Genomic DNA, 25,380 nt, shown 5'->3' with positions numbered 1-25,380 from the left:
ACGTAAATATTAGAAAGCAGGGTTTGACCGTCGGCGTTGTATGAGCTACAGTACAGTACCGTTAGCTAGCTAGCTAACGTTATGTTCTAACTAGGCACAACTAGGTTTGGATTATTTCCTCAACTGTATTCTTTCCCATATATTCTATATCGTTTCCATAAAGACAATATGGCTTTACACTCATTAACGTAAGTTTACAATCTAGAGCAGTTCTCACTTTTGTGATAACGAAGCTAACGTTAGCTAGTTCATTAACTAACTAAGTAAGGACGGTGACCTGTCCAGACCAGATGTTACAACGAACTGGATCGTCAATGGAGGTCTTCCTCTTTATATAGCCTGCTACAGCATGCAATACTATTAACTCACAAGGGGGCAGAACGTTACATGTACAATACTATCCCATTGTGGAAACGTTACATGTACAATACTATCCCATTTTGGAAACATTACATGTACAATACTATCCCATTTTGGAAACGTTACATGTACAATACTATCCCATTTTGGAAACATTACATGTACAATACTATCCCATTTTGGAAACGTTACTTGTACAATACTATCCCATTTTGGAAACGTTACATGTACAATACTATCCCATTTTGGAAACGTTACATGGACAATACTATCCCATTGTGGAAACGTTACATGTACAATACTATCCCATTTTGGAAACATTACATGTACAATACTATCCCATTTTGGAAACATTACATGTACAATACTATCCCATTTTGGAAACGTTACATGTACAATACTATCCCATTTTGGAAACGTTACATGTACAATACTATCCCATTTTGGAAACATTACATGTACAATACTATCCCATTTTGGAAACATTACATGTACAATACTATCCCATTTTGGAAACGTTACTTGTACAATACTATCCCATTTTGGAAACGTTACATGTACAATACTATCCCATTTTGGAAACGTTACATGGACAATACTATCCCATTGTGGAAACGTTACATGTACAATACTATCCCATTTTGGAAACGTTACATGTACAATACTATCCCATTTTGGAAACGTTACATGTACAATACTATCCCATTTTGGAAACGTTACATGTCCGCCCCCTTGTGGAGGGAAATTAATATCTTAGATGGTAGCTGTAGATGGGATTCAAATGCATAATGGTATTAATACAGTGTCTAGACTACCTCTTTTGTATAAATGCTCTTCAGAATCCAAACACAGTATTGCCACGCAGCAAAATGTTGCGTATAATCTTTCAAGTCAGCCTGATAAAATATTGAACAATTTGTGTACAAAGATATCTTGAAATGTGATATTAGGCCTGTATGGCAGTACTGTTACTGTATGGCAGTACTGTTACTGTATGGCAGTACTGTATTGGCTAGTGCTTTCTCCAATATGTTCTTCTATTTTACATGCAATTGTATGTCGATGCCATTTATCTTTAAATATTGATGTAGTACATTTACAATTACGTAATTTAGCAGACGCTCTTATCCAGAGCGACTTACAAATTACAAAGTATATATATATAGATATATATATATTAATGCTTGTAAGACTATTCTTTGACACATTTTCTCTTCCTTTGAAACTCTTATAGGACAGAACATGGACACAATGCAATTGGGATCAAGAAGAAGGTACAGATATGTTGTAGGACAGCTGCATTTGAAGTGTACATTTAACCTACATAGCAGTCAATACAAACTGACATCTATTAGCATACAAATGTGTGCAAATGATCTTTTCAGATCTTCTCAGAAATGAATCAAGTCCATGGAATGGATATAGACAAAAAGAGAATTCAAGGACTATCAGAGGTAGAGAGGCGAGGCAGGGGTGAGGACATCATCCTGCTATTTTGACAGTCCCTGAAGGACAATACAGAAGAGGGATTTGCTCTTATTCCTTCCCTTTCTCTAATGTATTTTCTAGTAAAATTAGCAAGTGTAGTAATATCATTGCTTTACTTTACTAGGACTGGAGACCACAGCAGCGATTCTGTTCTTGCCCTACCTCTTCAATGAGGACCCGAGTGGCCTTTATGTCCGTGACAAGGTATGTCTATACACCAATCATCTGTTTCTTCATAAACATAGGTGTGCATGCTGATATAAAACTACAGCTGAACATTTGTTATGTTCTTTGTTAATTGTATGTGTATCAATCTTTTCTTACTTTTGTTGACACAGATTTCACCGCTCTTCACTCCTTTACTGCACATCGGTGGAAATCCATTTCACCATGAGAGTGAAATCCCGCTGGCCTTTGATGGGGAGAACATCCAGGCCCTCGAGGACGTCCCCATGGGACTTGGAGCTCTGCTACGACTGGATTTTTTATTTTCCCTTACATTTCCCCAAAATGTCAGAAAAACACTTATGTTGTGAAGTTACTGTGTTCTGGGGATCAGAGAAGTTGGGGTGAAGTTACCAGGGCCGGTCATAAAGATGGAAAACTTCCTAACATAACTAAGTGGATACGATATACACACTAAAGCTGAAAAATCTGTATTTAGCATCAAGTCTACAATATTGTTAGTTGACCTATGATTCATTTTTAATGTTATTTTTATTGTACATCATTATTATTTATATATTTTAAATGTCATGAAAATCACTATACAAAGTAAATGTATTATTTATTAGGGTCTGACATGTCTGCAGAAATGTTGCAATTTGTTTATGTGTTTTGTAAATATGAATTCACATTTGTGGTGCCACTAAATAAACAATGAATTATTTAAATCAATATTGTCAATATTGTTATTAAAATATGTTTTTATAATGCAGGGAGGGTGGACCGAGAGTTAAAAAAATTAACCCCAAAATGTTCTTTGAGGAACTTATAGGGGTTCCCCCACAGTTTCAATGTTCAATTTGAAGAACCCCTAAACTCCAGGAACCTTTACGGGACACTTCTTCAACATCAACAGCTAGTCAGACACCTTGGTTCACTCTAACTTTATGGAAAAAGGTTTATTCAATAAATCTAGCAACTCCTCTCATACTGGGAAGAACCCTACGCCTTAAGGGCAGTTTTATTTCAATTAAGGTACCCGGACGTTTTATAGTTTCATCCTTAGGGCAACTTACCCTAAAGTGGACACACTCCCATCAGTTTCTGAGACAACTGCCCAGACTTTGTAGACAGTTTAATAATGCTTAAACCTCATCTTTATCAAATAATCCATTAAAGATTCCAACTCAAAACCTACGTTCATCTACATATGGGTTGTTTAAATTGTATCTAATTATATTCCCAGTATTACTTCATCAAATCTCTATTAATCATTATACACACATACAATTCATCATATTTTCATATATTCACAGAATCCATATAAAACGTAAGAAATTCTCAGGTAGTCACGACAACCATTCCATTTGCTTTTTCAGGGACTCTCCATAGCTACGAAGCATCTCTCCAAACATCCTCCCAGCAGAACCAAAAATAAACTTTAGTTTCCCAGACAATGACCATGGGATCCTCAACTGTTCTCTAACCTCCCAGAGACCACGGCAAAATCAAGCCTCGCAGGAACTATAGACCTTCCGCTGCTTCCTAAAATATCATTCCCCTCTCAATACCACCCCGTGATATTCTATGTTGGCAGTGAAGGAACGGAACCACAAGATAACGTTAGTTGGTAGAGCATGGTGTTTGCAACGCCAGCATGGTGTGTGCAACGCCAGGGTTGTGTGTTCGATTCCCACGGGGGGCCAGTACAAAAAAATTACAAATGTATGAAATGTATGCGTTCACTACTCTAAGTTGCTCTGGGTAAGAACATCTGCTAAATGACTAAAATGTAAAATGTCAATCATCTGATTAAGCATATTTCTATATGAAGAACTATAGATCTCTGTGAGGAACTACAGATCTCTGTTACTATCCAAACATCAGGTTAAGACTCAGTCACACAACTCTCATATCACAGTCATACAATGCTATTCTCAAACAAACCTAATCAATGAGTTGTTTTTCAACAATATTTTAACCTGCAGTAATATTTTCACATTTCTATCTCATGCTCATCTATACTCGGCTCGCTGCCTCTCAGATCAAAGGTGGGTCCATTTGTTCTGTTCCCGAAGTGTGGTCTCCCTGAGATCCCAAGTTAGAGGGATCCCTGGAGCACCATTTACCCAGGTCACCAGGAGCGGTCACCAAGTCAAGATTCACATCCCCATCGCCAAATGTGGTTGTTAATTTCTTTAAAATCAAATGAGACCAACTTATCACACAAGTCAGAGTTATTCTAAAACTAAATCTTTATTCACTTATTAATTAGGGAGCAGGTCAATACAACATACACATATAAAGTTAATCAATTGAGTGTTCTACAATAATGATGGCTGGTCGACGAATCACCCCCAGATGAAAGTACAAAGGTCTTTTATAGCCAAGATACACCCCTTTCAACCTACACAAACAACAGATGTATAGAACGGGTCACAAGGTTAAGATTTGTATGAAAAATACTTACAATTCTCAGCAGACAGTATCTGCTGTAAAAACAGTACTCTTTGTGTAGAGACCAGGGTCTGGCCCTGGGGTCATCTCTCCCTGGTACCATATAGAACAGAAACATTAACTTATGCTCTGGAATGCAGTCTCTTTAGGTTTTATCACCCAAAAGACATTGTAAATCTCCTGTCAGTGTTTTGCGCTCAGTGTCCACTGAAAGTTGACTAGTAACAACAACTGGGACCTAAAAGACACCCACCATGAGACCCACTAAATCTGCCCAAGAAGAGACAAACAAAAGAAAAACCCACACCAAACTTAAAGACAGGAAGCAAACCAAAAAGGTGGAGCAACTAAAGGTGTTGACTCTCCACATGTATCAAGACAACTGGAGCACTGGGCCAGACACTCTTAAATAGAACCTGGACCAGCTCAGGTGAAACACCTTCCCACTAACGAGATGGACAAGCCAGCACAGGTGTAACACATACTGACTAACGAGGTGACACCAATCAGTGCGTCCTACGTGCTAACGAGCTAGACGTGCTAACGAGCTAGACGTGCTAATGAGCTAGACGGGCTAACGAGCTAGACGGGCTAACAAGCTAAAGTCCAACCACAAAACATAAATGGAAAAACCAAAGCCTGTAGCACCTTCCCCCTTATGACAACAAATATATCCTACATTTTTGTTGGACAAGTTTGCTCACCACCAACAGAAAACAACTTGCTGTCAACAATTAAAAACAAGAAAAAAAACGTATTTCTAAATAATAATATACAATCATATAATTTTTCTCCTTTTTCTTTCTATAGAATCCTAAATCCCACTAGCTTCTAGAACACTCATCTTCCTAAAACTCACTAGCTTCTAGAACTCTCGTCTTCCTAAAACTCACTAGCTTCTAGAACTCTCATCTTCCTAAAACTCACTAGCTTCTAGAACTCTCATCTTCCTAAAACTCACTAGCTTCTAGAACTCTCGTCTTCCTAAAACTCACTAGCTTCTAGAACTCTCGTCTTCCTAAAACTCACTAGCTTCTAGAACTCTCGTCTTCCTAAAACTCACTAGCTTCTAGAACTCTCGTCTTCCTAAAACTCACTAGCTTCTAGAACTCTCGTCTTCCTAAAACTCACTACCTTCTAGAACTCTCGTCCCCTTGGAACAAGCCCAAACAAAAATCAAATTGTATTAGTCATGTCTGATTTCAAGAGCAAACTCCTGCAATATCTCGATAGGCATGTTGTTGGATCGGGGCCCAGTCCCCAATGTCATGCTCCAGTACATTTGGGTTGGCATATCTGAGAATGAACCCTGATATTCTAAAAGCAGGATAATGATGGTTGCATCAATAATTATGATGTCTAAATGTTACATGAATTGTAAATATGAAATATGAAAAGCAAATGTACACCCCTTTGTTAATATGTATTGGCAATAATTAACTTAAGGGTGAGGCATGGAATAATAAAACACGTATCTTTTGTCAGGCTGAATGTTTGAAATATGAGGTGATTTGAGACCTGCTTCTTCAGAAGTGGAATAAAGACATATAACACTTGGATGTTGTAAATAAATACTGGAGTGATGTAAGATTGTTACATTTTTTTTTATTATAGACCAATTTATTACACTGCGTCCTTATGTATAGGCTGCAAGTACCTTGAAATTAAGTTGTTTTCAAGTCATTGAAAGAACGACCCGAAAATACATCTTTTCAACTTTCACTTTGAACTACAAGCGAACATATATATAGTCTTATTTTCAACGTCTTTTGAATGACATTTTGCTAAATGAGAATAGCGCAATGTCAAAACACAGTTTTAACGTGTCCAAATCAATAACCAATATGCAGAAACTGTTTGGGATATATTGAAAACCTAAACATTTTGAAGTGTTGCATTTTGATTCAAGTGGGTGACCAACGTGGTAAGTGTAACACAACTCTATTTTTGTTAGTCACTTTTTGTTACATCTCATAAATAGTAACTCTTTCAATTCAGAGCCTGGATTTTACTTTCCACTGAGGCTAATATCAACTGAACATTTAGGGTTCTACATTCATTCCTTAAAATACTGCTACTACAATGTTAAAACATTCTATATTGTGACGTTACTAAAATACTTCCACAATATTAAAAACATTTTACATTATTTCATTGATATCATGAAACAACTCCATGTATTTTCTGATGTTTAGTCAGAGATTTTTTATTAGAGTATCTCTTCCCACATTGATTACAGCTATGAGATTTCTCTCCTGTGTGTGTTCTCTGATGTGATACCAGGCTGTTTGACTGAGTAAAACTCTTCCCACATTCACCACAGCTATAAGATTTCTCTCCTGTGTGTGTTCTCTGATGTGATACCAGGCTGTTTGACTGAGTAAAACTCATCCCACATTGACCACAGCTATAAGGTATCTCTCCTGTGTGTGTTCTCTTGTGTTTTGTCAGACAGCCAGATGTACCGAAACTCTTTCCACATTGGTCACAGCTATAAGATTTCTCTCCTGTGTGTGTTCTCTGGTGTATAGTTAGATTGCTAGATGTAGAAAAACTCTTCCCACATTGGTCACAGATATAAGGTTTCTCTCCTGTGTGTGTTCTCTGGTGTATAGTTAGATAGCTAGATGTAGTAAAACTCTTCCCACATTGATCACAGCTATAAGATTTCTCTCCTGTGTGTGTCCGCTGGTGTACTATCAGGCTGTATTGCCGAGAAAAACTCTTCCCACATTGATCACAGCTATAAGATTTCTCTCCTGTGTGTGTTCTCTGGTGTTCAGTCAGAGAGCCAGATATACAGAAACTCTTTCCACATTGACTACAGCTATAAGGTTTCTCTCCTGTGTGTGTTCTCTGGTGTTTTGTCAGACAGCCAGATGCACCGAAACTCTTTCCACATTGATCACAGCTATATGGTTTCTCTCCTGTGTGTATTCTCTGATGTATAGTGAGATAGCTAGATCTGGTAAATCTCTTCCCACATTGATCACAGCTGTAAGGTTTCTCTCCTGTGTGTATTCTCTGATGTATTTTAAGGTCTGATGAAGTGTTGAATCTTTTCCCACAGCCAGAGCAGCAGTTAGATTTCTTCCCTGTGGGTCTCTGCTGGTGTTTCTTTAGGAGTTCTGATCTGGAGAGACTTTTCTCTGCCTCTTCAGCATCATGATGTTGTTGAGGCTCCCAGGAGGATCCCCGATAGTCACGTCTCTCTCCTGTGTGAATGACAAAGTCAGACAGACGGTTAAAGGCCCACAACAGCAGAAATCAAATCAAATGTATTTATATAGCCCTTCTTACATCAGCTGATGTCACAAAGTGCTGTATAGAAACCCAGCCTAAAACCCCAAACAGCGAGCAATGCAGGTGTAGAAGCACGGTGGCTAGGAAAAACTCCCTAGAAAGGCCAAAACCTAGGAAGAAACCTAGAGAGGAACCAGGCTATGAGGGGTGGCCAGTCCTCTTCTGGCTGTGCCGGGTGGAGATTATAACAGAATATGGCCAAGATGTTAAATTGTTCATAAATGACCAGCATGGTCAAATAACAATAATCACAGTAGTTGTCGAGGGTGCAACAGGTCAGGACCCCAGGAGTAAATGTCAGTTGGCTTTTCATAGCTGATCATTGAGAGTATATCTACCGCTCCTGCTGTCTCTAGAGAGTTGAAAACAGCAGGTCTGCAGGTCTGAGACTGTTTATTTGAGGTGATGCCCAGAGCATACCCGTGAAGTTGTACAACAATTCATATCTGTTAAATTATTTGACAATTAAGACAGTCAAGTTAGCAACAAGTCATATTTAGTCTTGTTTTCACATTAGTAGTAACTACAAATAAGTTATTAAAGTTGTTGTAACTCTAAGCAGTGTGCCAGATGACTTTTGGTCTCCAATATAGGTCCTTTCAGCACGAGGGCAAAGCACACACAATTTGATTACAGAAACTCCTCCCTGCTAATGAGGAAACCACTAGTTATGGATGTAGTATATCTGGTAATGAGGAAACCACTAGTTATGGATGTAGTATATCTGGTAATGAGGAAACCACTAGTTATGGATGTAGTATATCTGGTAATGAGGAAACCACTAGTTATGGATGTAGTATATCTGGTAACGAGGAAACCACTAGTTATGGATGTAGTATATCTGGAAATTGAGGAAACCACTAGTTATGGATGTAGTATATCTGGTAATGAGGAAACCACTAGTTATGGATGTAGTATATCTGGAAATTGAGGAAACCACTAGTTATGGATGTAGTATATCTGGTAATGAGGAAACCACTAGTTATGGATGTAGAATATCTGCATGGAGCAAAAATAGTGAACAAAGATTTTAGTTTTTCACAAAGCATTCTGAATATTAGAGCGCAAGATCAGGAGTGCTACTCAAGGAAACTCACATTAAGCTCTGTGTCTATTCACTAATTCACCACCGTGGGGGGAAACTCAGGGGAGTTCTCATAGGCTGACAGCAAATATAGCCTCCATTTACAGGTTGATTATGAGTGCATTTCACACTACTTTTGGATTATAACTGTAAGACTCGCTTGAATCACCTGCTTAATATGTTTGTGTTATTGTCGCAAATCAACTGCTTTATACTTAAAAAAAACACTTCAACTAGTAAAATGCTCTTTGGCTAGCTTTGCCATCAAGCTGACAATAAGGGTTTGTACACCAAGTGTTTAACAAATTGGCCCATAGCTTCACCTAACAACAACATAGACCTGCTGTAGGACCCATAACATCACCTAATAACAACATAGACCTACTGTAGGACCCATAACTTCACCTAACAACAACATAGACCTACTGTTGGACCCATAACTTCACCTAACAACAACATAGACCTACTGTAGGACCCATAACATCACCTAACAACAACATAGACCTACTGTAGGACCCATAACTTCACCTAACAACAACATAGACCTAAGACTATATATTAAATATTTCAAGTGAAACATGGAAACTAAAATGTCTGTCGTGACATTTCATAACCTGATCACCAGATAATTTTGTGAATAATCCCACTAGGCTACTCTTTAATGTGTTGTCATTCTAAATGTCCTGAATAAAGGAAAATAGCTCTGTGTGTTGTACAGTAGCCTATCCATCAAGGAATAGTTCTCTACACATTATGAGCGAAGTATCTCTGTATCCAAACAGACTAACGAGACCCTACTGTAAATCAACCAGACAATAACACATTATAAACATCAATTTGTTAGGGATGTTGGATCCAACGTGGAGCACGGCATAACTGTCTTTACCAGAGTAATGAATGAAGAAGCACTTTGGTTGTTGTTGCATGTCGTGATGTTTGTCATGTGACTGTCATTCAGAAAATGATTTCCTGGATCAGCTGATGATAGTTGAACATGTGACTGTAACTAAACAGCTACAGTATTAAGTATTATGTGTAATTGTTGAAGAACCGCGTTAATGACAGTATCCATTTGGGTGTTGTCAATAAAGTTAAGTTGTTTTCATTTATTATTATATCACTTTTCAACGGGAAAAGTTTTTTACAAAATCACTGGAGGGCGTCATGGACAATTCATACAGTACAAAAACATATTCAAGTGTAGAATGCTCTTTTAAAAATCACACATTAGTTCAACAACTGCAGAGTTTGTGTCCCTGTTTTATAAGATAGTACTCACTGTATTTACTGGTGTTAATCAGATCAATGTCCCTGTTTTATTAGATAGTACTCACTGTATTTACTGGTGTTAATCAGATCAATGTCCCTGTTTTATTAGATAGTACTCACTGTATTTACTGGTGTTAATCAGATCAATGTCCCTGTTTTATTAGATAGTACTCACTGTATTTACTGGTGTTAATCAGATCAATGTCCCTGTTATATTAGATAGTACTCACTGTATTTACTGGTGTTAATCAGATCAATGCCCCTGTTTTATTAGATAGTACTCACTGTATTTACTGGTGTTAATCAGATCAATGTCCCTGTTTTATTAGATAGTACTCACTGTATTTACTGGTGTTAATCAGATCAATGTCCCTGTTTTATTAGATAGTACTCACTGTATTTACTGGTGTTAATCAGATCAATGTCCCTGTTTTATTAGATAGTACTCACTGTATTTACTGGTGTTAATCAGATCAATGTCCCTGTTTTATTAGATAGTACTCACTGTATTTACTGGTGTTAATCAGATCAATGTCCCGGTTTTATTAGATAGTACTCACTGTATTTACTGGTGTTAATCAGGTCAATGTCCCTGTTTTATTAGATAGTACTCACTGTATTTACTGGTGTTAATCAGATCAATGTCCCTGTTTTATTAGATAGTACTCACTGTATTTACTGGTGTTAATCAGATCAATGTCCCTGTTTTATTAGATAGTACTCACTGTATTTACTGGTGTTAATCAGATCAATGTCCCTGTTTTATTAGATAGTACTCACTGTATTTACTGGTGTTAATCAGTTCTCCAGTCTTCTCTTCTTCGTCCTCCTCTAATGTGACAGTAATCTCCCCCTCTTCATCTTTCACTCCATAAACTGCATCCTCCTCTTCTTTTACTGTAACATCCTCCTCCTCTTTCACTCTGAAGGCGTCTTCCTCTTCTTTCACTGTAACGTCTTTATCTTCTTTTTTCACGGTAACAGCCTCACCCTCTACTTGTTTTTGTATTGTAACAGCCTCCTCTTTCACGAGAGCTTCTTTCACCGTCCAACAGCCCTCTTCTTTAGCAGGAGGAGAGTAGCTTAGTGAACTCATGGTCGGGGATGTTAGCTAGCTAGGCTAATGCTAACTTAACCAGCCAGCTAGTTGACTTACAACGTAAATATTACATTAAATGGGGTAGCTAGTTGTTTCCACATAAGTATGTTTAAATCATAGTGACAAATAAACCACGAAATTGTCTAAAGAACTTGAATGTTCCGACTTTGTCGGCTAGCGAGCTACCGAGGTGGCTGCAGTTGTTGAAGAAGCGTTCCGTCCACTAGATTATACGTCACACTAGAAACATCGCCTGAAAGACACATATCGCCATCTGCTGTCTGGAGGGAGGAAACGCAGTTGTGGAGGGAAAACTATTTTTCTTCTTCATTGAATTATAATATTATAAAGCAGTTTAGGGAAACGTTTTTTTCCTCTCCATTAAATATGAATATTATATCAACACGTATAAAGAGCAACAAGTGTTGTTTGATTAGTTCAGATTTTTTCTGAGAATTTAAAACAAACTCTACATCTACTCCACATCTGTATTTCTGATTCGGTCAAATAACTAGATATCAAAATAAGCACCTAGTTATTGATATCCTTGATAAAGATGAGCAAAAATTACTGTATAAAATAAATAAATAAACTTTACCCACTACCAGGATATTTTAGCCCAAAACCTGGTTACCTCTCTGCTAGGAGGCTGAAACTTGGCCATAAGTGGATCTTCCAGCAAGACACATCAACATCCATGAAGAAATGGTTATTTGGGCACAAAATCAACATTTTCAATGGCCATCTCAGTCTTCGGACTTGAACTCCATTGAAAACCTGTGGTTTGAATTGATCAGGGCAGTCCATAAGACAGACTAAATAAATCAAGGACCTGGAGAGATTCTGTATGGAGGAATGGCTTGTTCGACATTGCAAGCGACTGCCGATTGACTGATCTACAAATTCCCTGTTGCTGCTGTTGAAAGAAGCGTTCCGTCCACTACATTATACGTCACACTAGCATCGCCTTAAAGCCCCACCTGATGTATTGTTACACCATGTAGGAGCAGTATAGACCTAGTCTGTTCATTATATACATCTACATGATGTATTGTTACACCATGTAGGAGCAGTATAGACCTAGTCTGTTCATTATATACATCTACATGATGTATTGTTACACCATGTAGGAGCAGTATAGACCTAGTCTGTTCATTATATACATCTACATGATGTATTGTTACACCGTGTAGGAGCAGTATAGACCTAGTCTGTTCATTATATACATCTACATGATGTATTGTTACACCATGTAGGAGCAGTATAGACCTAGTCTGTTCATTATATACATCTACATGATGTATTGTTAGTCCATGTAGGAGCAGTATAGACCTAGTCTGTTCATTATATACTTCTACATGATGTATTGTTACACCATGTAGGAGCAGTATAGACCTAGTCTGTTCATTATATACATCTACATGATGTATTGTTACACCATGTAGGAGCAGTATAGACCTAGTCTGTTCATTATATACATCTACATGATGTATTGTTACACCATGTAGGAGCAGTATAGACCTAGTCTGTTCATTATATACATCTACATGATGTATTGTTACACCATGTAGGAGCAGTATAGACCTAGTCTGTTCATTATATACATCTACATGATGTATTGTTACAACATGTAGGAGCAGTATAGACCTAGTCTGTTCATTATATACATCTACATGATGTATTGTTACACCATGTAGCAGCAGTATGGAGGTACAGTGGGGGACAAAATTGTTGACACTCTTGATAAAGATGAGCAAAAACGACTCTATAAAAAAAATTCAAATACTGAGCTATATTGTGTCAAAAATACAGGGAAATGATTTTATACTAATACAATAGCTCAGAGAAAGATATTTAGTTTAACATGTAATTCTCAAAAGGTAGGGGTCTGAATTATTGCCACCCATGTTTTCAATACTCCAGCACCTTCCCCTTGGGAGAATAAAGACACTGAAATGTTTTATGAGATTAGAGAACACATTGGGTGGGATCTTCAAGCCCAATACCAAACCAATCAGGTGGTTGTTTGATGAAATGAAGCTTCAGACGCCATTGATGACGTGCTGCTGATAAAGTGATACAGGCATCGGTACACTGCTTTGAAGTTTACTGCTTATCGATTTGGACGCAGGCGTCGTAGCTCCGGTATCAAAAGTAACATCCCTACTGACAACAAGGCAGCAGAGTCTACCGTGCTAATGCGTTCCCACTAGATATCACAACCACACAGTATATGAAAGCATGAGGTGTGGCTGACGTTTACAAGCTGGAGCTAAATACCGAGCTAGCATACAAACTCTGTAGCACATAGTGCATTGTGGGTAGTTTAGAAGATATCCGGAAATAAGTCAAGAAATATGTAACAACGCAAAAACATAACTGTTTGTACTTATAGGGAACCATATCGTGACTACAACTAGCTTACTACGTCTTTAACCACACTGTGTTGTTACACTAGCGAGTAAAAACGAATGCTTCCTACCCTTTAACTTTTTGTCTGAAAATTAAAATAAACATTTTACTCAACTGCGTTACCCACTCCAGTCAGCAGATGGCGGTGTGGGAATTTAAGGTAATGCTGTTGGTGTGACGTATAATGTAGTGGACGGAACGCTTCTTTCAACAGCAGCAACAGTTATTCAGCCACCTCGGTAGCTTGCTAGACAAAATAGCCGAACCAATAAAGCTCTTTAGACGCTTTCGTGTATATTAGCCACTGTGTTTTAAACCCACTTCTGTCGTCTAGTTAGTTATCAGATTTAATTTCATATTTGCGGTGTTGTTGTTATTAGTCAGCTAGCGGGCTGGTTAAGTTAGCATTAGCCTAGCTAGCTAACATCTCCGACCATGAGTTCACTAAGCTACTCTCCTCCTGATAAAGATGATGTTGTTGTTGAACTGATGTGTGGTGTTAGAGGGGAAATATTCAATAGCTACATCAATATTTTGACTTTTAAATTATTTATTTATGGCCATTGAGTCTTGAAGAATATAACACATGCCTCATGAGCTTAGTTCAACTGTTGTACCCCATCAGAACCCCAAATAAGCTTTTTATACTCCAATGTTTAGAAACAATTTAAATGATAAACAAACACTGTAAACACTCACACTCAAAACATGGTTAAAACTATGTTGATATCATGGATGGTCAGTCCTTGTATCCATAGGTCCGTCTATGAATTTGAGAGTAGTTACATTTCTCCAGCCCCATCATCATCTTATTACCAAATCAGTGGTGGAATTACAGCTTTGTTATTGTTTGAACTGCAGATTAATTGGTTGATTGTGTGGCTTGTTTAAAGGGACAACCTAGTTTTTAAACAGAAACAAAATGGCTGCCCAGAGACTTGGTTTGGTAAACAGCTGAGGCATGGGGGCTGGAGAATTGTAACCACTCTGAAATTCATAGAGAAAGCTATTGTAGCAACCGTAACCCAATACCTAGCGACCTCGTCAAGAAGTTCAGACATCTTGGCGTAACAGTTATAAGCTGTTGACTTGACAGTCGCTGGACCCAGGTTTGAGTTCAGCTCAGGACTACCCCCTGAATTCACTACACTCTGAATACAAGGACTGGCTGGCCATAAGGTCAAAATTATAGTTTTAACCAGATTTCAAGGCTATACAGTGCTTGTTTACAAACAGTGGCGTTTTTCAAGCTTATGTTTTGGTTTCTGATGGGGTAATACAGTTGAAACATTTGAGGCATTTCTAAGTTATATTCTTCAAGAATCAATGGTTATATAGTAAATGGGTCTTTCTATAACTGCCAGTGTAGATTTTCCTGTGGGGGTCAAATTGTTAGAGCTGTTGATAAGTCATTAGCTGTGTTAGAATACTCATACTAACCGTACTATTTGTGATGTTAATTGAGTATATAGTGTGCTTATTGGTCATAGTATGATATAGTTAGTATGCCAAAACCTCCCGGATGTCGTACTAAATTCGCCATAATATGACGTAAACACGCAGTACGTTAGGGCCCATAATGCAATTCTTCAGGAAATGGGCGTGGCTTCACATCGTTTTCAGATTTGAAGAAAATTGCAGAAAATATGCAGCCGAAGTCCAACAAGAGCCGAATCAAATTCATTGCTTTAACTAATTATGACAAATGTTAAGAAAATGTTGAGCAATGTAATAAAATAATTACTTTTCAAATAAGTTACTTTACACGTCATTTTGGCTGACTATTTGCTAGCATGTTATTACAGCAGTATGTACCGGTATGTTAACTAGCTACCTAACGTTAGTTGGCTACTTATACATCAAACTTGCCAGTATATGAACTATATTCTATCTAACTAACTACCCAACGTTTATTGACTTGATTATTCCCGTCATTCTTAGCTTAGCTAAATGGTATAGTCGTTGTGCTTTCTCAATGGACATTCAGTTGCTTTCATAAATTCACTCTGATTGACTATCTACTCTGATTTCAGAGCACTCTCGTCTGAGTACCAGAGTGCAGAATAATGAATTTACTAGCGCTCAACACCCGTTCAATATGTCCAGGTGTCAGTAAACCAAAATTCCTCTGGCACACTGCTTAGAGTTTCAACAACATGAATAACTTATTTCTAGCCTACAATCATCGATGTTACTACTAATGTGAAAACAAGACAAAATATGACTATTCTTGCTCATTTTAAGGCAAATTTCAAATAATTGTAACATTCATTACAGACGTCAATTGTTGTCCAACATCATGGCTCCGCTGTTGGCATCACCTTTTACAGTGGATTACCGCTGTTGTGGGCCTTTAACCATCTGTCTGACTTTGTTGTTCACACAGGAGAGATATGGGACTATCGTGGATCCTCTGGGGAGCCTCAACAACCTCTTGATGCTGAAGAGGCAGAGAAGAGTCTCTCCAGATCAGAACACCTCAATAAACACCTGCAGACATCCACAGGGAAGAGAACTCACTGCTGCTCTGACTGTGGGAAGAGATTCACCTCATCAGGCATTAAAATTCATCAGAGAACACACACAGGAGAGAAATCTTATTGCTGTGGTGAATGTGGGAAGAGTTTTACTGACTCTAGTGGTCTGACGAAACACCAGAGAATACACACAGGAGAGAAACCTTATAGCTGTGGTCAATGTGAGAAGAGGTTTGCTGCATCTACCAGTCTGACTCTACATCAGAGAACACACACAGGAGAGAAACCTTATATCTGTGGTCAATGTGGGAAGAGTTTTGGTCAATCTTGCCATCTGACTCAACACCAGAGAACACACACAGGAGAGAAATCTTATAGCTGTGATCAATGTGGGAAGAGTTTTGCTCGATCTGGAGAGCTGACAGCTCACCAGAGAATACACACAGGAGAGAAATCTTATAGCTGTGATCAATGTGGGAAGAGTTTTGCTGCAACTAGAACTCTGACACTACACCAGAGAAAACACACAGGAGAGAAATCTTATAGCTGTGATCAATGTGGGAAGAGTTTTTGTCGATCTGGAGTGCTGACAGTGCACCAGAGAACACACACAGGAGAGAAACCTTATAGCTGTGATCAATGTGGGAAGAGTTTTACTACATCTTTCTATCTGACTAAACACCAGAGAATACACACAGGAGAGAAACCTTATAGCTGTAATCAATGTGGGAAGACTTTTACTCAGTCAACCAACCTGGTATCACATCAGAGAACACACACAGGACAGAAATCTTATAGCTGTGGTGAATGTGGGAAGAGTTTTACTCAGTCAAACAGCCTGGTATCACATCAGAGAACACACACAGGAGAGAAATCTCATAGCTGTAATCAATGTGGGAAGAGATACTCTGATAAAAGATCTCTGATTAAACATCAGAAAATTCATGAAGGAGTTGTTTCATGATATCAATGAATTAATGTCACAATGTAGAATGTTTTAACATTGTAGAAGGAGTATTTTAATGATGTCACAATGTAAAAAAAATCCAGGCTCTGAAATGGAAGAGTTACTATTGATGTGATTTAACAAAAAGTACTAACACAAAAATAGCTGTGTTACACTTACCACGTTGGTGACCCACTGGAATCCAAATGCAACACTTCAAAATGTAGCGAGCTGTTTTATACAAATTGTCCTCTAACCAGGGATGTACACATTATTCCCAGATTCCGTGTGATTTTTGAGCTGTTCGTTTTAACAGGACGTGCAACCTCATCTCCCTCCTGTCGTACAATTGATTTCAACATGATATTAATGAGTGATGACAAATAAGTGTTGTGTTCCTTTATTTAGTGACCCCTACATTTAAATGCATCACTCCAAAATGTAGCTGACTGTCTTCTGCAGGTTGTCCTCTAACCAGTGAGGTAAAATATATCTCCCATTTCCATGTGTTTTTTTAGTTGTGTTAGTTTCAACATCATGTACAACCTGATTTCCCCCCTAATTGATATCAGTGATTTATTGCTACTTGTCAAAACAACAGCGTTTTTGGTGCTTGTACAGTTTTATAAGGTGCTTGTTTTAAATAATACAAGTAATATGATTATTGTGACAGATGTTTGTGTATGTATTACATTTTATGTTTAGGTTTTCAATTTATCACAAACTGTTTCTGCATTTGGACTACTGATTTGGACACGTTTAAGCTGTGACATTGGGGATATCTCACCTAGCAAAATGTCGTAGAAAATAAGACTATGCCCGACATACAATATAAGTTTGGTTTTAGTTGAAAGTGAAAGTTGAAAAGAAAACAATTTAATTTCAACATACTTACAGCCTAAACACATAGTCACAGTACAATAATCAATTATATGAACAATCCTACATCACTCCAGTATTTATTTACAACATTCAAGTACTAATTGTCTTTATTCCACTACTGAAGAAGCATGACTCAAATCACCTCATATTTCAAACATTAAGCCTGACAAAAGATACATTTTATGCCTCACCATTAAGTTAATTATTGCTAATACATATTAACAAAGGGGTGTACATTTGGGTTTTATATTTCATGTTTAATATTCATGTAAGATTTAGTAATCATAATTATTTATGCAACCAACTGATAATTTTTGGGTACAATTACATTGACATTGTTGCCCTGCTTTTAGAATATCAGGGTTCATTCCCAGATGTGCCAACCCAAATGTACTAGAACATGACATTGGGGACTGGGCCCCGATCCAACAACATGCCTATCTAGTGAACCCTGAAAAGAGAGAGAAGCTGTGAGGTGGGAAGTTACTACGGATATTGCAGGAGTTTCCTCTTGAAATCAGACATGTTCGTTTTAAGGACAATTTGCTGATTGTTTCACGGGTGGGCAGTTAAAAAGTTTTGTGTTTTGCCAGTGCGTTGCCATGGATCACAATTTATTATGACTGCATGTTTTTCCGTATTAGAGATGAGTTTTGTTTGGGCCACGTTGATGAGAGTTCTAGAAGCTAGTGAGTTTTTGGAACACGAGAGTTCTAGAAGCTAGTGAGTTTTAGGATTCTATAGTAAGAAAAAGGATAAAAAAATATTTTGATTGTATATTATTATTTAGAAATGTGTTTTTCTTGTTTTTAATTGTTGACAAGTATCGCTCGTTAGTCAGTATGTGTTACACCTGTGCTGGCTTGTCCATCTCGTTAGTGGGAAGGTGTTTCACCTGAGCTGGTCCAGGTTCTATTTAAGAGTGTCTGGCCCAGTGCTCCAGTTGTCTTGATACATGTGGAGAGTCAACACCTTTAGTTGCTCCACCTTTTTGGTTTACTTCCTGTCTTTAAGTTTGGTGTGGGTTTTTCTTTTGTTTTCCTCTTCTTGGGCAGATTTAGTGGGTCTCATGGTGGGTGTCTTTTATGTCCCAGTTGTTGTTACTAGTCAACTTCCAGTGTCCCAAGCTTATATTTTGGGTTGGATATTCCCATTAACATTTTAATCAATGGCAATTACTCATTAGTCTTTGTTTCTGTTTTTTGTGTACTAAATATTTCTGTTTATTTTCAATGTTTTTTTAATCTTTTTCCTGTGAAGCCATTTTGTTGCATCCATGTCTGAAATGTGCTGTATAAATAAAGCTTGATTTTATTTGAACATATAATGAACCCAATGACCGACCAATCAACAGACTCTTGGTCCACCTTAGTATGAAAAAACTGTATCAATCCCACTTTTCCAGCCTGCTGAAGGCGTGGTGGAGTAGAAACACCACCCCCGGCTCTACCAGGGGCTTGAGGTGGTCTCCCACAGTTCTGCTTATGTCATGTTCTGTGGCCTTGCTGTTCCATTTCTTGACTGCCCCTGCAACACAGAAACACATTTAGTCATATTATATAAAACACTCAAAGTAATGGATATGGAGCATCTATGGCCTCAGTTACACCTGGCACCTAAATGTGACTTCTGTCATCTGATCACTCCAAGCTGCATTAGGTTCAGATCTACCAGGATGGGCCTTTGACACAGTATGGATACAGTCAGGCCACCAAATATGCATCAGCAATGTAAAGAGATGTTGGGAAAAGTACATTATACACAAATGACCTTCGTAATATCAAAGAACAAATGTGTGTGCCTGAGGGGAAATTAACTTCATACAGCCAAAAGGGTGAGAAATTACACCAATATCAGTGGACAATTTGCACTAATGTAAATAAACATAGATGGAACATATTCCCTTTAGCTGACGTGATGAACCGCTAAGGGGACATAAATATTTACCATCTAAACCATGTGTGACCTCTCACCTCTCTGGCTGTAGAAGTGTTCTGCCTAACCAGTCCCCCAAAACAGCGCTCTGACTGAGCTCCACCCTCACTGGGTCTTCAGAGGAGAGGAAGGCTGAGGAGGGATGGAAGGATGAATGGATCAGTCAGTCAATAATGTGTAGAGCTGCTGTCTATGCTGTCTGACTAAATCACTATTTTAGTAGTTCATTAAAGTAAATAAGGCTTTATGACTGCTGAATACCAACTATCAATCACTTAGATCATGTATTTTCAGGTAGAGATACATCCTTGGGACGTCCCTAGCCCGTTGAAGTTGACATTTAAAATGGTTAAGGTAGGGGTTAAGGGTTAGGGTTTAGGGTAGGGATGTCCCAAGGATCCCAGATAGCATTGACCATTGTGCATTCTTCTGTCTCTTTTACATAGCAGGTGATGGGTTCTGACTTCTGAACTTGAAAATATTAAATATCCTTATTATGTGAAATTGAATGAAACAATAATGTATGTTGATGGTCATATAATGTACAATATTCCATGATGTTTCTATATGATAACAATAGAGTAATATATTTAATATGATGTACAATATTCCATGATGTTTCTATATGATAACAATAGAGTAATATATTTAATATGATGTACAATATTCCATGATGTTTCTATCTGATAACAATAGCGTAAAATATTGAATATACAATTTTTTTAACAGTTTCACAAATTCATTTTAATTAACTTAATCATTATGATTCAACATCAGTTCACCCTCTCACCTCATACTGTATTGGAGCAGCAGCAGCTGACTGCCCAGTTCAACATCAGTTCACCGTCTCACCTCATACTGTATTGGAGCAGCAGCAGCTGACTGCCCAGTTCAACATCAGTTCACCGTCTCACCTCATACTGTATTGGAGCAGCAGCAGCTGACTGCCCAGTTCAACATCAGTTCACCGTCTCACCTCATACTGTATTGGAGCAGCAGCAGCTGACTGCCCGGTTCAACATCAGTTCACCGTCTCACCTCATACTGTATTGGAGCAGCAGCTGCTGACTGCCCGGTTCAACATCAGTTCACCGTCTCACCTCATACTGTATTGGAGCAGCAGCTGCTGACTGCCCGGTTCAACATCAGTTCACCGTCTCACCTCATACTGTATTGGAGCAGCAGCAGCTGACTGCCCAGTTCAACATCAGTTCACCGTCTCACCTCATACTGTATTGGAGCAGCAGCAGCTGACTGCCCGGTTCAACATCAGTTCACCTTCTCACCTCATACTGTATTGGAGCAGCAGCAGCTGACTGCCCGGTTCAACATCAGTTCACCGTCTCACCTCATACTGTATTGGAGCAGCAGCTGCTGACTGCCCGGTTCAACATCAGTTCACCGTCTCACCTCATACTGTATTGGAGCAGCAGCTGCTGACTGCCCGGTTCAACATCAGTTCACCGTCTCACCTCATACTGTATTGGAGCAGCAGCGGCTGACTGCCCGGTTCAACATCAGTTCACCGTCTCACCTCATACTGTATTGGAGCAGCAGCGGCTGACTGCCCGGTTCAACATCAGTTCACCGTCTCACCTCATACTATATTGGAGCAGCAGCAGCTGACTGCCCAGTTCAACATCAGTTCACCGTCTCACCTCATACTGTATTGGAGCAGCAGCAGCTGACTTGATCGTTGATACTAATCATCATGTTTGAATCTGAGAGTAAATAGAGCCGACTACACTCTAAAAATGAAGGGTTCAACTGGAGTCGTTCTCAGATCCCCTAAGAACCGTAGGGTTCTTGGTCAATGAAAAACAGCCCCAAAAGGTTCTTCAAAGAACTTGTTAGAAGGTGGGTTCATCGAGGAACCTCCGTTGTTGCTGGACTTCTTCCGGGAACTTCGCAATTACAACTGGAAACGATGGTGACAAGTTTGGATGCGACAACAGTTAAAAAGGTTAAGTTGGGTTGATGTTTGGCTCTGAATATGTCTCGAAATAATGTATTATAATAAAATAACATACTAATAATGAATAACGAAGACAATGATAGTTTTCTGTGAATATCTTCCATAACGTTACTATAGTTAATTAAAGTTAATATTAGAAAGCCGGGTTTGACCGTCGGCGTTGTATGAGCTACAGTACAGTACCGTTAGCTAGCTAGCTAACGTTATGTCCTAACTAGGCACAACTAGGTTTGGATTATTTCCTCAACTATATTCTTTCCCATATATTGTATATCGTTTCCATAAAGACAACATGGCTTTACACTCATTAACGTAAGTTTCCAATCTAGAGCAGTTCTCATTTTTGTGATAATGAACTAGCTAACGTTAGCTTCGTTAACTAACTAACTAAGTAAGGACGGTGACCTGTCCAGACGAGATGTTACAACGAACTGAATCGTCAATGGAGGTCTTCCTCTTTATATAGCCTGCTACAGCATGCAATACTATTAACTCACAAGGGGGCATAACGTGACATGGACAATACTATCCCATTTTGGAAACGTTACATGTACAATACTATCCCATTTTGGAAACGTTACATGTACAATACAATCCCATTTTGGTAACGTTACATGGACAATACTATCCCATTTTGGAAACGTTACATGTCCGCCCCCTTGTGGAGGGAAATTAATATCTTAGATGGTAGCTGTAGATGGGATTCAAATGCATAATGGTATTAATACAGTGTCTAGACTACCTCTTTTGTATAAATGCCCTTCAGAATCCAAACACAGTATTGCCACGCAGCAAAATGTTGAGTATAATCTTTCAAGTCAGCCTGTCACACAATGCTATTCTCAAACATAACTAATCAATTAGTTGTTTTTCAACAATATTTTAACCTGCAGGAATATTTTCACATTTCTATCTCATGGTTAGTTCCTAGGATAATGCAACTCATACATTTTTCATTACTTCTAAAATGGGGTACAGGTTTAAAATAATTACAGGTTTAGAATAAGTACAGGTTTAAAACAAGTTTCCATAAAGCCAACATGGCTTTACTCTCATTAACGTAAGTTTCCAATCTAGAGCAGTTCTCACTTTTGTGATAATGAACTAGCTAACGTTAACTAACTATTACAGGTTTAAATCAAGTATATGTTTAAAATAATTACAGGTGCACCTTACTAGCTTATACTATATCATAAATGGTCTTAACTAGTAAACACAGATTCTAGTTTTCATTCAGTTCACAGATGGCTGGCTGGGCTTTACACCTCCAAGGCGGCGGCGGCGGCGGCGCCCCCCCCCCCCACCCCCACCCAGGAATACACACTCAGAGCCTAAAAACTCCACTTTGCGTGCTTCGCTCACATTCTTTTTTTTTTTTTAACTACGTTCGAGATGTGGTATCCACTCGGCTCGCTGCCTCTCAGATCAAAGGTGGGACCATCTGCTCCGTTCCTGAAGTGTGGTCTCCCTGAGATCCCAAGTTAGAGGGATCCCTGGTGCACCATTTACCCAGGTCACCAGGAGCGGTCACCAAGTCAAGATTCACATCCCCAAATGTGGTGATTAATTTCTTTAACATCAAATGAGGAGACAAACTTATCACACAAGTCAGAGTTATACTTAAACTAAATCTTTATTAACTTATTAATAAGGGAGCAGGTCAATACAACACGCAAATATAGGGTGAATCAATTGAGTGCTCTACGATAATGATGGCTGGTCGACGAATCACTCCCAGATGACTCGTTGAGAACCACGATACAAAAGTACAAAGGTATTTTAAAGCCAAGATACACCCCTTTCAACCTACATGACAAACAACCGATGAATAGAATGGGTCACAAGCTTAAGATTTGTATGAAAGATGCTTCTAATTCTCAGCAGACAGTATCTGCTGTAAAAACAGTACTCTTTGTGTAGAGACCAGGGTCTGGCCCTGGGGTCATCTCTCCCTGGTACCATATAGAACAGAAACATTAACTCATGTTCTGGAATGCAGTCTCTTTAGGTTTTATCACCCAAAAGACATTGTAAATCTCCTGTCAGTGTTTTCTCCCAGAGGCCCATCCTCAGTAGAACACAGACATAATAGTTATAAGAACCCTCTATTCTGTTGCATAAAACAACCATTTGATGCAATAAAAGTATTATAACAAAGTTGCAGTTTTGCTCTCTGTGTCCACTGAAAGTTGACTAGTAACAACAACTGGGACCTAAAAGACACCCACCATGAGACCCACTAAATCTGCCCAAGAAGAGGAAAACAAAAGAAAAACCCACACCAAACTTAAAGACAGGAAGCAAACCAAAAAGGTGGAGCAACTAAAGGTGTTGACTCTCCACATGTATCAAGACAACTGGAGCACTGGGCCAGACACTCTTAAATAGAACCTGGACCAGCTCAGGTGAAACACCTTCCCACTAACGAGATGGACAAGCCAGCACAGGTGTAACACATACTGACTAACGAGGTGACACCAATCAGTGCGTCCTACGTGCTAACGAGCTGTACGGGCTAACGAGCTAGACGGGCTAACGAGCTAGACGGGCTAACGAGCTAGACGGGCTAACGAGCTAGACGTGCTAACGAGCTAGACGTGCTAACGAGCTATACATGCTAACGAGCTAGACGGGCTAACGAGCTAGACGTGCTAACGAGCTATACATGCTAACGAGCTAGACGGGCTAACGAGCTATACATGCTAACGAGCTAGACGGGCTAACGAGCTAGACGTGCTAACGAGCTAGACGTGCTAACGAGCTAGACGTGCTAAAGTCCAACCTCAAAACAAAATGGAAAAACCAAAGACTAACACCTTAATAGAATGCTTACCACCAACAGAAAACAACTTCCATTTCCCATGATAATCAACTACAATGCTTCACCTTCACCAATATAAACATGGTGTCTACTGGCTGTCAACAATTAAAAACAACAAGAAAAAAACCCTAAAACGCTTCTGGAACACATTTTTTATATTTTTTTCCCCACTAGCTTCTAGAACTCTGGTCCCCTTGGAACGAAAAATACGGAAAAGAATAAGAGATAAAACTCATCGCCAAAAAACCAGTCAAAATAAATTGTAATCAATGGCACTGGCTAACGCAAAACGTATTAACTGCCCACAATCAGCAACCAAGTTGTCCTTACCAGGGACATGTCTCATTTCGAGCTTCTCTCTCTTCTCAGGGTTCACTAAATAGGCATGTTGTTGGATCGGGGCCCAGTCCCCAATGTCATGCTCTAGTACATTTGGGTTGGCACATCTGAGAATGAACCCTGATATTCTAATAGCAGGGCAACAATGTCAATATAATTGTACCAAAAATTGTCAGTTGGTTGCATAAATAAATATTTGGTTGCATAGTCCTTTTTTCAAGGTATTTTCAATGACATTTTTCTAGGTGGGATATCCCCAATGTCAAAACACAGTTTTAACATGTACAAATCAATAACCAATATGCAGAAACAGTTTGTGATAAATTGAAAACCTAAACATAACATGTGCTACATACACAAACATCTGC

At 38.7% G+C, this 25,380-nt stretch overlaps 2 protein-coding genes and 1 long non-coding RNA gene across 3 annotated transcripts in view; 1 reads left to right on the top strand and 2 right to left on the bottom strand.

The window, feature by feature from the left end:
* LOC123733384 (uncharacterized) overlaps window positions 1–25,380 on the bottom strand; it is a 325,585-nt gene that overhangs the window by 99,986 nt on the left and 200,219 nt on the right. The gene's annotated exons all lie outside the window — the stretch shown is intronic.
* On the bottom strand, window positions 6,056–11,406 carry LOC145876414 (uncharacterized). The gene is made up of 2 exons (XM_082972189.1): window positions 10,907–11,406; window positions 6,056–7,685 (listed from the first exon to the last, which is right to left on the bottom strand). Exons 1-2 carry the CDS (start codon window positions 11,220–11,222, stop codon window positions 6,631–6,633), a joined length of 1,371 nt encoding a protein of 456 aa, XP_082828315.1. The 5' UTR covers window positions 11,223–11,406; the 3' UTR covers window positions 6,056–6,630.
* LOC145876381 (uncharacterized) lies at window positions 15,431–17,083 on the top strand. Its single transcript, XM_082972161.1, has 2 exons — window positions 15,431–15,448; window positions 16,086–17,083. Exons 1-2 carry the CDS (start codon window positions 15,431–15,433, stop codon window positions 17,076–17,078), a joined length of 1,011 nt encoding a protein of 336 aa, XP_082828287.1. The 3' UTR covers window positions 17,079–17,083.

This window comes from Salmo salar, unplaced genomic scaffold (genome assembly GCF_965601325.2).
Source record: "Salmo salar unplaced genomic scaffold, fSalSal1 ptg000587l, whole genome shotgun sequence".
Taxonomy (NCBI): Eukaryota; Metazoa; Chordata; class Actinopteri; order Salmoniformes; family Salmonidae; genus Salmo; species Salmo salar.
This window is presented reverse-complemented; position numbering and strand designations above follow the sequence as displayed.